The sequence below is a fragment of the Choloepus didactylus genome, chromosome X (genome assembly GCF_015220235.1).
Source record: "Choloepus didactylus isolate mChoDid1 chromosome X, mChoDid1.pri, whole genome shotgun sequence".
NCBI lineage: Eukaryota > Metazoa > Chordata > Mammalia > Pilosa > Megalonychidae > Choloepus > Choloepus didactylus.
This window is the reverse complement of record NC_051334.1, coordinates 17,240,647-17,258,730: the sequence shown is the minus strand read 5'-3', so window position 1 is coordinate 17,258,730 and position 18,084 is coordinate 17,240,647. Positions and strand designations below refer to the sequence as shown.

Sequence of the window (18,084 nt, the reverse complement as noted above, 5' to 3'; positions counted from 1 at the left end):
GTTAAGTTTATTCCTAGGTACTTGATTTTTTTAGTTGCTATTGAAAATGGTATCTTTTTCTTGAGTGTCTCTTCAGTTTGTTCATTTCTAGCATATAGAAACATTACTGACTTATGTGCATTAATCTTGTATCCCGCTACTTTGCTAAATTTGTTTATTAGCTCTAGTAGGTGTATCGTCGATTTCTCAGGGTTTTCTAGATATAAGATCATATCGTCTGCAAACAATGACAGTTTTACTTCTTCTTTTCCAATTTGGATGCCTTTTATTTCTTTGTCTTGCCGGATTGCCCTGGCTAGCACTTCCAGCACAATGTTGAATAACAGTGGTGACAGCGGGCATCCTTGTCTTGTTCCTGATCTTAGAGGGAAGGCTTTCAGTCTCTCACCATTGAGTACTATGCTGGCTGTGGGTTTTTCATATATGCTCTTTATCATGTTGAGGAAGTTTCCTTCAATTCCTACCTTTTGAAGTGTTTTTATCAAAAAGGGATGTTGGATTTTGTCAAATGCTTTTTCAGCATCTATTGAGATGATCAATTGATTTTTCCCTTTCGAGTTTTTAATGTGTTGTAATACATTGATTGTTTTTCTTATGTTGAACCATCCTTGCATGCCTGGAATGAACCCCACTTGGTCATGGTGTATGATTTTTTTAATGTGTCTTTGGATTCGATTTGCAAGTATTTTGTTGAGGATTTTTGCATCTATATTCATTAGGGAGATTGGCCGGTAGTTTTCCTTTTTTGTAGCATCTTTGCCTGGTTTTGGTATTAGATTGATGTTAGCTTCATAAAATGAGTTAGGTAGTGTTCCATTTTTTTCAATGTTTTGAAAGAGTTTGAGTAAGATTGGTGTCAGTTCTTTCTGGAAAGTTTGGTAGAATTCCCCTGTGAAGCCATCTGGCCCTGGGCATTTATTTGTGGGAAGATTTTTGATGACTGATTGGATCTCTTTGCTTGTGATGGGTTGGTTGAGGTCTTCTATTTCTTCTCTGGTCAGTCTAGGTTGTTCATATGTTTCCAGGAAATTGTCCATTTCTTCTACATTATCCAGTTTGTTGCCATGCAGTTGTTCATAATATCCTCTTATAATTTTTTTAATTTCTTCAGGATCTGCAGTTATGTCACCTTTTTCATTCATTATTTTGTTTATATGGGTCTTCTCTCTTTTTGATTTTGTCAGTCTAGCTAGGGGCTTGTCAATCTTGTTGATCTTCTCAAAGAACCAACTTTTGGTGATATTTATCCTTTCTATTGTTTTTTTGTTCTCTATGTCATTTATTTCTGCTTTAATCCTTGTTATTTCTTTTCTTGTACTTGGTTTAGGATTGGTTTGCTGTTCATTTTCTAGCTTCTTCAGTTGATCCATTAGTTCTTTGATTTTGGCTCTTTCTTCCTTTTTAATATATGCGTTTAGTGCTATAAATTTCCCCCTTAGTACTGCTTTTGCTGCATCCCATAGGTTTTGGTATGTTGTGTTCTCATTTTCATTTGTCTCTATATATTTAGCAATTTCTCTTGCTATTTCTTCTTTAACCCACTGATTGTTTAGGAGTGTGTTGTTTAACCTCCAGGTATTTGTGAATTTTCTAAGTCTCTGATGGTTATTGACTTCTAATTGTATTCCATTGTGGTCAGAGAATGTGCTTTGAATAATTTCAATCTTTTTAAATTTATTGAGGCTTGTTTTATGTCCCAGCATATGATCTATTCTGGAGAAAGTTCCGTGAGCACTAGAAAAGTATGTGTATCCTGGTGATTTGGGATGTAATGTCCTGTAGATGTCTGTTAAATCTAATTCATTTATCAGATTGTTTAGGTTTTCAATTTCCTTATTGGTCTTCTGTCTGGTTGATCTATCTATAGGAGAGAGTGATGTGTTGAAGTCTCCCACAATTATTGTGGAAACATCAATTGCTTCCTTTAGTTTTGCCAGTGTTTCTCTCATGTATTTTGTGGCACCTTGATTGGGTGCATAGACATTTACGATTGTTATTTCTTCTTGCTGAATTGCCCCTTTTATTAGTATGTAGTGGCCTTCTTTGTCTCTCAAAACATCCCTGCATTTGAAGTCTATTTTATCTGAGATTAATATTGCTACACACCTGCTTTCTTTTGGCTGTAGCTTGCATGAAATATTTTTTTCCATCCTTTCACTTTCAGTTTCTTTGTGTCCCTGTGTCTAAGATGAGTCTCTTGTATGCAACATATTGATGGTTCATTTTTTTTGATCCATTCTGCGAATCTATATCTTTTAATTGGGGAGTTTAATCCATTTACATTCAACGTTAAAACCGTGAAGGCATTTCTTGAATCAGCCATCTTATCCTTTGGATTATGTTTGCCATATTTTTCCCTCTCTCTATTAATATCCTTTATTGTACCCATACCGAATCTCTTTAGTACTGAACCTTTCTCCAAGTCTCTCTGTCCTGTCTTTGTTTCTCTGTCTGTAGGGCTCCCTTTAGTATCTCCAGTAGGGCAGGTCTCTTGTTAGCAAATTCTCTCAGCATTTCTTTGTCTGTGAAAAATTTAAGCTCTCCCTCAAATATGAAGGAGAGCTTTGCTGGATAAAGTATTCTTGGCTGGAAATTCCTCTCACTCAGAATTTTAAATATATCGTGCCACTGTCTTCTCGCCTCCATGGTGGCTGCTGAGTAGTCACTACTTAGTCTTATGCTGTTTCCTTTGTATGTGGTGAATTGCTTTTCTCTTGCTGCTTTCAGAACTTGCTCCTTCTCTTCTATGTTTGACAGTGTGATCAGTATATGTCTCGGAGTGGGTTTTTTTGGATTTATTCTATTTGGAGTTCGCTGAGCATTTATGATTTGTGTATTTATGTTGTTTAGAAGATTTGGGAAGTTTTCCCCAACAATTTCTTTGAATACTCTTCCTAGACCTTTACCCTTTTCTTCCCCTTCTGGGACACCAATGAGTCTTATATTCGGACGTTTCATATTATCTATCATATCCCTGAGGTCCATTTCGTGTTTTTCAATTTTTTTCCCCATTCTTTCTTTTATGCTTTCATTTTCCATTCTGTCATCTTTGAGGTCACTGATTCGTTGTTCAACTTCCTCTAGTCTTGTACTATGAGTGTCCAGAATCTTTTTAATTTGGTCAACAGTTTCTTTAATTTCCATAAGATCATCCATTTTTTTATTTAGTCTTGCAATGTCTTCTTTATGCTCTTCTAGGGTCTTCTTGATTTCCTTCATATCCCGTACTATGGTCTCATTGTTCATCTTTAGTTCTTTGAGTAGCTGCTCTAGGTGTGTCTCTTCTGGTCTTTTGATTTGGGTGCTTGGGCTTGGGTTATCCATATCGTCTGGTTTTTCCATATGCTTTATAATTTTCTGTTGTTTTTGGCCTCGTGGCATTTGCTGAACTTGATAGGGTTCTTTTAGGGTTTGTAGACCAGTTGAAGTCCTTATCTCTAATTTATCAGATCTACAGCTTCGTGGAGTACACTTTCTCTAACTAACCAGCAGGTGGCGTCCACGAGCCACCTGTTCTCCACAAGCCAGATCTCCCCTGCTTAGCCTTTTTGGTGAGTGGGGGAGTGAGTCTTGTTGGGCCCAATTGGTGTACCAAGCTTGCGTGTGTAGTTGGTGTTGCCTGCCCTGTATGTGGGGCGTGTTTCTGGGCAGTCGGGGAGGGGGGGTGGCCCTAACAATCAAATCTCCCTGATGATCCTAGAGTTTTAAAGCTACTGCAATAGTCTAATCCTTCAGTTCAGTCCTGCCACAGTTTGTCTCTGCCACTGACCCACAAGTCTTTGGTATTGGCGTATGGCTCCTGAGACTTGCAAGTGGGCCCCTCTTCCAGGCTGTGCACCCCGGGTCCTCTGTTGAGGGATGACTGTGCTATGTCACAGGTGAGTGCCGTCCCCCCAGGGCAGTTCTGGGCTGCTGGGCTGTGTTGGGAGGCTCCCAGTCTGCTCAAATGATGGCTGAATGGGTCTTTGTTAATTCACACTGCTCCCCCTTCCCAGCTCTGGGACATTCAGCTGAGGTTGCAGGGAAGGCTAATGTCCACGCCCAGTTTTGTGGTGTGTGCCTGTTATTTGAAGCACTTCCGTCACACTGGGTTGTCTGGGGCAGCTCTGGGCTATGGGGCTGGCGATGGGCAGGAGTGTTTCCTGTCCACCAGGATGGTGGCTGTGAGCGGACACCCCCCTTTTTTTGGGAAGTTGTGTTGTTTAGTGAATTTTCTCAGCCACTGGATTATTGCCTTTTGTCTCAGAGCTCTCTTAGTTCTGCTCTTGACTTGACGTGCCCAAATTTCAATTCTTTGAAGCTTTCTGTATTGAGCGTCTTAGAGTAATTGTTTTAGAAAAAGCAAAAAGGATTTAAAAAAAAAAAAAAAAAAAAAAAAAACGGCCCTCCTCAGAGATCTAATGGGTTATTGAAATGCTAATAGACAAAGCAACCAGGGCCATTAAGGAAAGGTGCACAGGGCAGAGAGATCAGCCTTGCTTCAGGATTTGCATATGCGCCTCAAGGCCTGATCTCCGCCCTTCCCCTTTCTGTGTTCACCAGAACTCCCAAAATCCTCTGCTTTTATTTTGGAGTTTTTCGTGTTGTTTTTTTTCTATGCCTGTCTCCTCTCTGCTGGGCTGGCTGCTCTCAGAGTCTCTGGTGTCTGGTCTCAGTCTATCTATGGTTGGAGTTTGAATCAGTAGAATGAGTTTCCGATAAGAGCAGCCACTGCAATTCTCCCTTCTCCTTCCTGGAGCTGACAGCCCCTCCTCCCCCGGGACTGAGCCTGGCAGGGAGGGGCGCGGGTCCCCTGGCCGCAAAAACTTACAGATTTCGCTGATCTCAGCAGTTCCACGTTTTCATGAGTGTTGTATGAAGTATGCCCAAAGACAGATTGCTCTGTGGTGTCCAGTCCACGCAGTTCCTGGCTTTTTACCTACTTTCCTGGTGGAGTAACTAAAACATACAGCTCACCACTCACTTGCTTTTAAGAGAAGAAAAGACAGACACATACACACACTCACTCATACGCACAGAATATATCCCTACGTGGTATATCCCAGGATTAGTCTCTCAATCTCATTAACTTCTTCAGGCACTCCAGGTCCTTAAGGACAAAATATTCTTTGGAACTAGTACATATTATGCATTTGCAAGAAAGCAGATAATTAAAGCTAAAAAGCACACCAAGAAAATGATATCCATGACAAATGAAAAGTGAAACTAACCTAAAAGACCAGTAATAGGGTATAGTCAAGAAAAAGATGGCACAGCAACAGCCCTAGGTTAACCCATCATGCAGACATTAAACTGTGTGGTAAAGAGTATTTGGTGACTTGGAAATGTGTTCATGGTTTGTCATAGAGTAAGAAAAACCAGTTGCAGGCTGTATTTTTCTGTATCGGTGGTTCTTAAACTTTAGTGCGCTTCGGGGTCGCCTGTGTTGATTAAAACACAGATTGTGGGGCCTGTCTTGAGGATTTCTGGTTCATTAGGTTGTGGTAGGGCCTAAGAATTTGCATTTACAAATGCAAGCTGATGCTGCTGATCTGGGGGCCACACTTTGAGAACCACTGTTTTCTATGATCTCATTTTAATTCAAAATATGTGTCTGATTTATGATTCATAGGGAAAAGTCTGGAAGGATTGGGCAATATCTGACTTCCCCAATAGATATTAACCTGCAATAGAGCTGTGGTTATCTTATTCATTGCTGTAATTGCATGATGGATGTTCAGTAGATATTTATATCATGAATGAATGAATGAGGAATTTTCTCCAAAATATTAACAGTGGTTCTCTCAGGGAGGTAACCTTGCAAGAAGCTTTAAATCTTTTTTTTTTTTTTGTTTTTAATCTGTTTTCTGATTTTTCTAAAATGCATATGTATTACTTGCATAATTTGAAATTTTTAATTATCTTCCTTCTCTTATTCCCCAGCAAAGTAGGCCAGTCTGGGTTCCCAAGGGCAGAAATCTCTTGTCAGATTTAGTTTGACTCTGTTTCTTCCTGGCCTGAAGGACCTTAAATTTGACACCCAAATTGTAGTAATCTCTTCAAAGTTCTCTGGGGCTGAGAGAACACAGAGCCAGGCCAGGCCCTCTGCCCTTGGGAAATGGCTGCTGTCTCCCGAGTCCTTATCTTAAGGTACACTCCTGTTTCTGGGCTGGATGGAACTGACTCCAGGTAGAGGAAATCCCAGGGTTGGGTACCTTCCCATTACATAGGCACCTGGCCTGATTGATAGCATTGGTACCCAAGCAGTTCAGTTGGAGTCAAGCTAACCTTCCCAGGATAGCTCCAGATTTTACCCTCAGTGGGTAAAATAATACTGTAATGCATGCAACTGAATCGAATCTGTTCAGTGCCAGTGAGGACAAGGCCACCACTACCTAGCAACTGGCAGCTATGTTTCAAAATGTTAGAGCTGTCCAAAGACAGAAAAGGTGTTATCAAAGTGTACCTGGTCAGATATATATATTTTTTGAAATAAAAGACAATGAGTTTCAAAATTAATGGTTGCCAGGGGTCAAGGGGGGGGGGGGTGGAAGCAGGAGGGAAGTAGGTGTGGCTATCAACATGACTGATCCTTGTGGTGATGGAAATGTTCTTTATCCCTGCCATATCAATGTCAAAGTCCTGGTTGTGATATTGTGTTATAGTTACCATTGGGGAAACTTGGAGAAAAGGGTACATGGGATCTTTCTGTGTTATTTTTTTTTTATTTTGAAATAAATTCAAAGTTATAGGAACAGTTGCAAAAACAATACTAACCCCATACACAGAATTCCATCATACCCTGACCCCCCTCCCCCGATAGCCCAATCCACCAACTTTATGTGTTATTTTTATAACTGCATGCAAATATTCAATTATCTCAAAATAAAAAGTTTAATTAAAAAGCAATGCACTCATTCTCAGGGAAACTTCATATATACACTCTCCTCCTGAGACCTGGGCCTGACTGGACTGGGAAAATCTGATTGGAGTCATTGGAGTTGATCATATCTGGGGAGATCCTCTAACAGAAAGGTTACATAGAGGCAGGGCAAGACCAGAAAAACAGAGCTGAATAATTCTGATCAACTAAACAGAAGCTATGTTAGAGGTCTAGAATAAGTTGAACTGAATACCAATGAACAGATAGAGAACAAAGCCAACCAACAACAACAACAACAAAAAAACCCTGGGTAAAAGAGTGAAAACAAGCTCCAGAGTAAACTAATCAAGAAAATCAGATGCCTAGATAGGTAAAAATAATGAGCCATTCTAGGAAACATGAAAATATGGACCAGTCAATGGAACAAACTAACACTTCAACTGAGATACAGGAATTGAAACAACTAATTAAAGATGTTCAAGCAAATCTTCTAAAATCAAATCAATGAGCTGAAGGAAAATGTGGCAAAAGAGATAAGGATATAAAGAAGATACTGGATGACCATAAAGAATTCGTAAGCTTGAGAAAACAAATGGCAGAACTTATGGGAATGAAAAGCACATTAGAAGGGATGAAAAACACAACGGGGACATACAACAGTAGATTTGAAGAGGCAGAAGAAAGGATCAGTGTACTGGAAGATGAAATCTGAAATCATACACACAAAAGAACAGATAGGGAAAGAATGGAAAAATACGAGCAGCATCTTAGGGAACTGAATGACAACATGAAGCACACAAATATACATGTTATGCATGTCCCAGAAGCAGAAGAGAAGGGAAAACGGGCACAAAGAATAATAGAAGAAATAATCACTGAAAATTTCCCAACTCTTATGAAAAACATAAAATTACAGATTCAAGAAATGCAGCATACCCCAGACAGATCCCAATAGACCTACTCCAAGACACTTACTGATCAGATTGTCCAATGTCAAAGACAAAGAGAGAATTCTGAAAGCAAGAGAAAAGCAATCCATCACATACAAGGGTAGCTCAATAAGACTATGTACAGATTTCTCCACAGAAACCATGGAGCCAAGAAGGCAGTGGTAGGATATATTTAAGATATTGAAAGAGAAAAACTGCCAACCAAGAATTCTATATCTGGCAAAACTGTCCTTCAAAAATGAGAGAGAAATTAAAATATTTTCAGACAAACAGACACTGAGAGAGTTTGTGAAAAAGAGATCAGCACTACAAGAAATACTAAAGGGAGTGCTACAGGCTGATAGGAAAAGATAGGAGAGAAAGGTTTGGAGAAGAGTGTAGAAATGAAGACTATCAGGAAGTGTAAAAGTAGAGAGAGAAAAAAATAAGATATGACATATAAAATCCAAAAGACAAAATGGTAGAAGAACATACTGCCCTTACGGTAATAACACTAAATGTTAATGGATTAAGTTCCCCAATAAAAAGACGTAGACTGGCAGAATGGATTTAAAAACAGAATCCATCTATATGCTGTCTACAAGAAACTCACTCTAGACACAAGGACAAAAATAGGTTGAAAGTGAACGGTTGGAAAAAGATATTTCACACAAACAACAAACAGAAAAAAAGCGGGAGTAGCTATATTAATATCAGACAAGTTAGACTTCAAATGTAAAACAAGAGAAACAAAGAAGGACACTATATATTAATAAAAGGAACAATTCATCCAGAAGACATAAAAATGTGTTTGAAATTTTGTCATTTTGCAGTTTTTTGAATTTCAAACTACTTGCTCTTGTTACCTAAAACAGTCACCAAATGCCTGCCAATCCCTACACTTTGGACACTGTGTACCAAAATTGAGGTTTAGCCCAATGTTGGTTAAAAGCCATGTTGTATGATTTTGTTGGACTGACTTATTTTGCCTACTGTTTGGGGTTTTTTTAAATTGATTATGTGGCCTCCAAGGGATCGTATAAGAAACGCTCATTACATAATATAATTTGGGGAAGCCTCTTTTAAAGGGAATATAATTAAATTCCATTTATTTAAGAATCTAATTTATTGATGTTTGTGATTTTTCCAGGTACCTGCGATCATTAGTTCAGAACTTATTAATTCAGCGCTTCAAGAAACCCATTATCGAACATTCACCTAGGCAAGAACGGCTTAACTTCTGGTTAGATATAATTTGTGAGGCAACAAACAAAGTTGCTAATGGACTCAGATTTCCAGTAAGATATGTTAAATCCATTTCTTTAAGATAAGAAAAGAAACTTTGGATTGGTAGAATCTAATTATTGAATATTCTGAAAGGAAGAAAACTTTTAGAGTAATTTAAAATGTTAGTGTAATCATCAGCTTATGTAGATTCAACAAATGATGGATTAACTCACTGGAAAAAGTTGGCTATAGCCTCTAAAATAGTCATTCTCAACTGGGGGTGATTTTGCCAACCAGGGGTACATTTGGCAATGTCTGGGGACATTTTTAGTTGTCACTACTGGGGAGGGGGGAGGTTGACTGATGGGTAGAGGCCAGGAATGCTGGTAAACATCCCCCAGCACAGGATAGTCCCCCAAACAAAGAATTATCTGACCCAAAATACCAATAGTGCTGAGGCAGAAAAATTCTGCTCTAAAACAATGCAGTACTAATAGCAAAAACTTGGAATTCAAAAGCTCTTTCCTGTTGAGCTTTGGTTTGCCTCTATTGCCACTAATTAATTTTTAAAATTTTATTGAAAAGCAAAATTGCTTCTACGTTTCCATAATTTTTGGTTTCAATTTGATGACCATTTTATAAGGAGTCATAAATAAGATATCTAAGCAGCCTGGAAACTGAACTTCAGATAATTGCATTTCATATTTATGCCATGAGATTTTTGTGAACATGCTGTTTCCAAGAATTTGATTAAGCATCTCGTAAAGGACTGAGTTGTTTGAAATTATTGTACTTATTTCATTCCTAGGTAGTAAGTTTTAAAATCTTTTAATTATGAAATATGTAAAACCTACTGAAAGGTACAAAAAAGAACCAGGACATGCATGTAATCTCTATCCAGGTTTAGCATATTAAATATCTTGCTTTATTTGTTTTGGATCTCCCCCTCCCCCTCCCCCTCTCTCTCATTAAATAAAATATTTACTGAAGAAATGTCACCCCACTTTTCATCCCCTTGCATTTTTTACAGATGCTGGGTACCTGCAGAACATCCCAGTCTGCTTCCTTATTTCTCTCATAAAAACCATAGCCTCCCTTTTGCTTCTCTGCCACCTCCTTGGAAAGGCTTTGCTTAGCCACTCTCACCTTTATTCTGCACTGTTTTCTTCAGAGCTCTACATGACCTTCTGTGGCATATCCTATCTGTTTGTTTTTCAGCCTGCCCAGTTAGAGCATAAGCCTTATATGGTCAGGGACTTGGTGTGTGGCGTGTAGGCAGTACTCGAGTATTTGTTGAGTATGAATCTTCCCACTTCCGCATCAGGCAGGGTGCCCTATGTTTTCTAGTCCCATGCGTTACCGAAGTCTGTTCTTATTTTAGGTTCTGGTGATAGAACCAATCAAAGTCTACCAGCCTTCTTATGTGTCTATAAACAACGAAGCCGAGGAGAGAATGGTTTCTTTATGGCATGTCTCACCCACAGAAATGGTAAGGGAAAAAATTCACAAACAGCTCTCTCTTTGTTCTGTATTATTGAATCAAAGGTTAGATTTTCGAGTAGAAGAGTCTATGTTATCGTATTTGAAAACGCAGGCACCCATGCCTAATTTCTGAATTATGGGAGATAGTGTGTGTGTGTGTGTGTGTGCGCATGTGTGTGTATATATATACATATACATATATACATATACACACACATATATGTATATATATATACATAATATATATATTAGTTATATATATAACTAATACAGTCTTGGTTTTTGTTCATTTTGTTTTTCTTTAAAGTTAAAGTATAAGGATGCAGATAAGGGATAAAGGGAAACTCCCTCCATATCCCTTAAATGTGGTGTCCGTTCCCACCCCCATCCCCAGTGATTTGGTAGCTATCCTCTTTTTTTTTTTCAGTTATTCATGGTATCATCATATATTTGTACATTTATCACCATAATCAGCACTTGAAGATATTGATTACTAAGAAAAAGCCTTTTTTTGGTGAATAAAAAAGCAAGGTTGACCTTCATTTGTTCTACCACAGGTAAAAACATTTTTATATTTCTACATTTAGCAACAGTCATTGGCCACTCCAGTTTTTGCCAAGTTACACAGTCCATCTCCATCATCCATCATTACCTCTGGAGTCATATACTCCCCATCCCACCTCCCTCAGCTTCACTCACAGATATTTTTGTTCAGTGTACCTAAAAAATTGTGCTACCTTCACACATTATTATATCTATTTCTGGATCTATACAATCAATCCTGCTGAATATTCTGTAGTCCTTCAGCATCAAATGTCCAATCTCTACCCTCTTTCTAGTTTCTGGTAGCCTGTGTTATCAGCTTTTAACTCTCAAAATTTGCTCCTTAATGTTAGTTCATGTTAGTGACACCATACAGTATTTGTCCTTTTGTTTCTGGCTAACTTCATTCAACATAATGTCCTTAAGGTTCATCCACCTTATTATATGTTTCATGTCTTTGTTCTATCTTACAGCTGCATAATAGTCCATCGTGTACATACCACAGTTTGTTTATCCACTCATCTGTTAATGGACATTTGGGCTGTTTCTGTCTCTTGGCAATCATGAATAATGCCACAATAAGCATCAGTTTACAAATGTCTGTTTGTGTCTTAACTTTCAGTTCATTTGAGTATATACCTAGCAATGGAATAGCTGGGCCATATGGCAGATCTATACTTAGCTTCCTGAGAAAACCCCAGTCTTCCAGAGTGGTTGCACCATTCTACATTCCCACCAGCAATGAATGAATGCCTCTTTCTCCACATCCTTTCCAGCACTTGTAATAATCTGTTGTTTGCATAGTGGCCACTCTGGTAGATCTGAGATGATATCTCATTGTGGTTTTGATTGGCATATACCTAATAGCCAGGAAAGTTGAGCATTTCTTCATATGTTTTTGAGCCATTTGTATTTCCTCTTTGGAAAAGTGTCTGCCCATGTGTTTTGCCCATTTTTTAATTGGGTCGTTTGCCTTTCTGTTGTTGAGTTCTAGGACTGCTTCATATATTCTGGATATTAAACCCTTGTCTGATACATGGTTCCAAATATTGTCTACCATTGTGTAGGCTGCCTTTTTACTTTGTAACAAAGTCCTTTGATGTACGAAAGTGTTTGATTTTGAGGAGATCACATTTGTCTATTTGTTCTTTGTTTACTTGCCCTTTAGGTGTAAAGTCTAGGAAACCACCTCCTTTCACAAGATCTTTAAGATATTGCCCTACATTTTCTTCTAAGAGTCTTTTTTTTTTATCTTCATTTTATTGAGATATATTCACATACCACGCAGTCATACAAAACAAATCGCACCCTGGACCGTCCACAGCACCACCACATAGTTGCACATTCATCACCCAAATCAATCCCTGACACCCTCACCAGCACACACACAAAAACAACAAGAATAACAGTCAGAGTGAAAAAGAGCAATTGAAGTAAAAAAGAACACTGGGTACCTTTGTCTGTTTGTTTCCTTCCCCTATTTTTCTACTCATCCATCCATAAACTGGACAAAGTGGAGTGTGGTCCTTATGGCTTTCCCAATCCCATTGTCACCCCTCATAAGCTACATTTTTATACAACTGTCTTCGAGATTCATGGGTTCTGGGTTGTAGTTTGATAGCTTCAGGCATCCACCACCAGCTACCCCAATTCTCTAGAACCTAAAAAGGGTTGTCTAAAGTGTGCGCAAGAGTGCCCACCAGAGTGACCCCTCGGCTCCTTTTGGAATCTCTCAGCTACTGAAGCTTATTTCATTTCCTTTCACATCCCCCTTTTGGTCAAGAAGATGTTCTCCGTCCCACGATGCCAGGTCTACATTCCTCCCCGGGAGTCATATTCCACGTTGCCAGGGAGATTCACTCCCCTGGGTGTCTGATCCCACGTAGTGGGGAGGGCAGTGATTTCACCTTTGAAGTTGGCTTAGCTAGAGAGACAGGGCCACATCTGAGCAACAAAGAGGCATTCGGGAAGAGGCTCTTAGCCACAATTATAGGGAGGCCTAGCCTCTCCTTTGCAGCAACCGTCTTCTCAAGGGTAAAACCTATGGTAGAGGGCTCAACCCATCAAACCACCAGTCCCTTATGTCTGTGGTCATGTTAGCAACCATCGAGGTGGGGTAGGCAAATACCCCTGCATTCTCCACAGGCTCCTCAAGGGGGCACTACATCTTTTTTTCCTTGTTTTTCTTTTTTTTTTTTTTAACTTTCCCTTCTTTTTTAAATCAACTGTATGAAAAAAAAGTTAAAAAGAAAACAAACATACAATAAAAGAACATTTCAAAGAGACCATAACAAGGGAGTAAGAAAAAGACAACTAACCTAAGATAACTGCTTAACTTCCAACATGTTCCTACTTTACCCCAAGAAAGTTACCTAATACAGCAACATTTCTGTGAACTTGTTCCTACTATATCCATCAGAAATTAACAGACCATAGTCATTCCTGGGCATCCCCAGAATGTTAAATAGCTTATCTGTTCTTCTTGGATTATTGTTCCCCCTTCCTTAATTGCTCTCCATTGCTAGTTCCCCTACATTCTACATTATAAACCATTTGTTTTACATTTTTCAAAGTTCACATTAGTGGTAGCATATAATATTTCTCTTTTTGTGCCTGGCTTATTTCGCTCAGCATTATGTCTTCAAGGTTCATCCATGTTGTCATATGTTTCACGAGATCGTTCCTTCTTACTGCCGCGTAGTATTCCATCGTGTGTATATACCACATTTTATTTATCCACTCATCTGTTGAAGGACATTTGGGTTGTTTCCATCTCTTGGCAATTGTGAATAATGCTGCTATGAACATTGGCGTGCAGATATCTGTTCGTGTCACTGCTTTCCGACCTTCCGGGTATATACCGAGAAGTGCAATCGCTGGATCGAATGGTAGCTCTATATCTAGTTTTCTAAGGAACTGCCAGACTGACTTCCAGAGTGGCTGAACCATTATACAGTCCCACCAACAATGAGTAAGAGTTCCAATTTCTCCACATCCCCTCCAGCATTTGTAGTTTCCTGTTTGTTTAATGGCAGCCATTCTAACCGGTGTTAGATGGTATCTCATTGTGGTCTTAATTTGCATCTCTCTAATAGCTAGTGAAGCTGAACATTTTTTCATGTGTTTCTTGGCCATTTGTATTTCCTCTTCAGAGAACTGTCTTTTCATATCTTTTGCCCATTTTATAATTGGGCTGTCTGTACTATTGTCATTGAGTTGTAGGATTTCTTTATATATGCAAGATATCAGTCTTTTGTCAGATACATGGTTTCCAAAAATTTTTTCCCATTGAGTTGGCTGCCTCTTTACCTTTTTGAGAAATTCCTTTGAGGTGCAGAAACTTCTAAGCTTGAGGAGTTCCCATTTATCTATTTTCTCTTTTGTTGCTTGTGCTTTGGGTGTAAAGTCTAGGAAGTGGCCGCCTAATACAAGGTCTTGAAGATGTTTTCCTACATTATCTTCTAGGAGTTTTATGGTACTTTCTTTTATATTGAGATCTTTGGTCCATTTTGAGTTAATTTTTGTGTACGGTGTGAGGTAGGGGTCCTCTTTCATTCTTTTGGATATGGATATCCAACTCTCCCAGCCCCATTTGTTGAAAAGACCATTATGACTCAGTTCAGTGACTTTGGGGGCCTTATCAAAGATCAGTCGGCCATAGATCTGAGGGTCTATCTCTGAATTCTCAATTCGATTCCATTGATCTATATGTCTATCTTTGTGCCAGTACCATGCTGTTTTGGCAACTGTGGCTTTATAATAAGCTTCAAAGTCAGGGAGTGTAAGTCCTCCCAGTTCGTTTTTCTTTTTTAGAGTGTCTTTAGCAATTCGAGGCATCTTCCCTTTCCAAATAAATTTGATAACTAGCTTTTCCAAGTCTGCAAAGTAGGTTGTTGGAATTTTGATTGGGATTGCATTGAATCTGTAGATGAGTTTGGGTAGAATTGACATCTTAATGACATTTAGCCTTCCTATCCATGAACATGGAATATTTTTCCATCTTTTAAGGTCCCCTTCTATTTCTTTTAGTAGAGTTATGTAGTTTTCTTTGTATAGGTCTTTTACATCTTTGGTTAAGTTTATTCCTAGGTACTTGATTTTTTTAGTTGCTATTGAAAATGGTATCTTTTTCTTGAGCGTCTCTTCAGTTTGTTCATTTCTAGCATATAGAAACATTACTGACTTATGTGCATTAATCTTGTATCCCGCTACTTTGCTAAATTTGTTTATTAGCTCTAGTAGCTGTATCGTCGATTTCTCAGGGTTTTCTAGATGTAAGATCATATCATCTGCAAACAATGACAGTTTTACTTCTTCTTTTCCAATTTGGATGCCTTTTATTTCTTTGTCTTGCCGGATTGCCCTGGCTAGCACTTCCAGCACAATGTTGAATAACAGTGGTGACAGCGGGCATCCTTGTCTTGTTCCTGATCTTAGAGGGAAGGCTTTCAGTCTCTCACCGTTGAGTACTGTGCTGGCTGTGGGTTTTTCATATATGCTCTTTATCATGTTGAGGAAGTTTCCTTCAATTCCTACCTTTTGAAGTGTTTTTATCAAAAAGGGATGTTGGATTTTGTCACATGCTTTTTCAGCATCTATTGAGATGATCAATTGATTTTTCCCTTTCGAGTTTTTAATGTGTTGTAATACATTGATTGTTTTTCTTATGTTGAACCATCCTTGCATGCCTGGAATGAACCCCACTTGGTCATGGTGTGTGATTTTTTTAATGTGTCTTTGGATTCGATTTGCAAGTATTTTGTTGAGGATTTTTGCATCTATATTCATTAGGGAGATTGGCCGGTAGTTTTCCTTTTTTGTAGCATCTTTGCCTGGTTTTGGTATTAGATTGATGTTAGCTTCATAAAATGAGTTAGGTAGTGTTCCATTTTCTTCAATGTTTTGAAAGAGTTTGAGTAAGATTGGTGTCAGTTCTTTCTGGAAAGTTTGGTAGAATTCCCCTGTGAAGCCATCTGGCCCTGGGCATTTATTTGTGGGAAGATTTTTGATGACTGATTGGATCTCTTTGCTTGTGATGGGTTGGTTGAGGTCTTCTATTTCTTCTCTGGTCAGTCTAGGTTGTTCATATGTTTCCAGGAAATTGTCCATTTCTTCTACATTATCCAGTTTGTTGCCATACAGTTGTTCATAATATCCTCTTATATTTTTTTTAATTTCTTCAGGATCTGCAGTTATGTCACCTTTTTCATTCATTATTTTGTTTATATGGGTCTTCTCTCTTTTTGATTTTGTCAGTCTAGCTAGGGGCTTGTCAATCTTGTTGATCTTCTCAAAGAACCAACTTTTGGTGATATTTATCCTCTCTATTGTTTTTTGTTCTCTATGTCATTTATTTCTGCTTTAATCCTTGTTATTTCTTTTCTTCTACTTGGTTTAGGATTGGTTTGCTGTTCATTTTCTAGCTTCTTCAGTTGATCCATTAGTTCTTTGATTTTGGCTCTTTCTTCCTTTTTAATATATGCGTTTAGTGCTATAAATTTCCCCCTCAGCACTGCTTTTGCTGCATCCCATAGGTTTTGGTATGTTGTGTTCTCATTTTCATTTGTCTCTATATATTTAGCAATTTCTCTTGCTATTTCTTCTTTAACCCACTGATTGTTTAGGAGTGTGTTGTTTAACCTCCAGGTATTTGTGAATTTTCTAAGTCTCTGATGGTTATTGACTTCTAATTGTATTCCATTGTGGTCAGAGAATGTGCTTTGAATAATTTCAATCTTTTTAAATTTATTGAGGCTTGTTTTATGTCCCAGCATATGATCTATTCTGGAGAAAGTTCCGTGAGCACTAGAAAAGTATGTGTATCCTGGTGATTTGGGATGTAATGTCCTATATATGTCTGTTAAATCTAATTCGTTTATCAGATTGTTTAGGTTTTCAATTTCCTTATTGGTCTTCTGTCTGGTTGATCTATCTATAGGAGAGAGTGATGTGTTGAAGTCTCCCACAATTATTGTGGAAACATCAATTGCTTCCTTTAGTTTTGCCAGTGTTTCTCTCATGTATTTTGTGGCACCTTGATTGGGTGCATAGACATTTATGGTTGTTATTTCTTCTTGTTGAATTGCCCCTTTTATTAGTATGTAGTGGCCTTCTTTGTCTCTCAAAACATCCCTGCATTTAAAGTCTATTTTATCTGAGATTAATATTGCTACACCTGCTTTCTTTTGGCTGTAGCTTGCATGAAATATTTTTTTCCATCCTTTCACTTTCAGTTTCTTTGTGTCCCTGTGTCTAAGATGAGTCTCTTGTATGCAACATATTGATGGTTCATTTTTTTTGAACCATTCTGCGAATCTATATCTTTTAATTGGGGAGTTTAATCCATTTACATTCAACGTTAAAACCGTGAAGGCATTTCTTGAATCGGCCATCTTATCCTTTGGATTATGTTTGCCATATTTTTCCCTCTCTCTATTAATATCCTTTATTGTACCCATACCGAATCTCTTTAGTACTGAACCTTTCTCAAAGTCTCTCTGTCCTGTCTTTGTTTCTCAGTCTGTAGGGCTCCCTTTAGTATCTCCAGTAGGGCAGGTCTCTTGTTAGCAAATTCTCTCAGCATTTCTTTGTCTGTGAAAAATTTAAGCTCTCCCTCAAATTTGAAGGAGAGCTTTGCTGGATAAAGTATTCTTGGCTGGAAATTCCTCTCACTCAGAATTTTAAATATATCGTGCCACTGCCTTCTGGCCTCCATGGTGGCTGCTGAGTAGTCACTACTTAGTCTTATGCTGTTTCCTTTGTGTGTGGTGAATTGCTTTTCTCTTGCTGCTTTCAGAACTTGCTCCTTCTCTTCTGTGTTTGACAGTGTGATCAGTATATGTCTCGGAGTGGGTTTATTTGGATTTATTCTATTTGGAGTTCGCTGGGCATTTATGATTTGTGTATTTATGGTGTTTAGAAGATTTGGGAAGTTTTCCCCAACAATTTCTTTGAATACTCTTCCTAGACCTTTACCCTTTTCTTCCCCTTCTGGAACACCAATGAGTCTTATATTCGGATGTTTCATATTATCTATCATAT

The 18,084-nt window shown here is 38.4% G+C and overlaps 1 protein-coding gene across 1 annotated transcript in view; it reads left to right on the top strand.

Annotated features, from left to right (window-relative positions):
• Positions 1–18,084, top strand: part of MAP3K15 (mitogen-activated protein kinase kinase kinase 15) — a 204,892-nt gene that overhangs the window by 122,800 nt on the left and 64,008 nt on the right. The window contains 2 exon segments of the mRNA XM_037820970.1: positions 8,942–9,089; positions 10,400–10,507. Of these exon segments, the coding sequence (XP_037676898.1) occupies positions 8,942–9,089; positions 10,400–10,507 (256 nt within the window).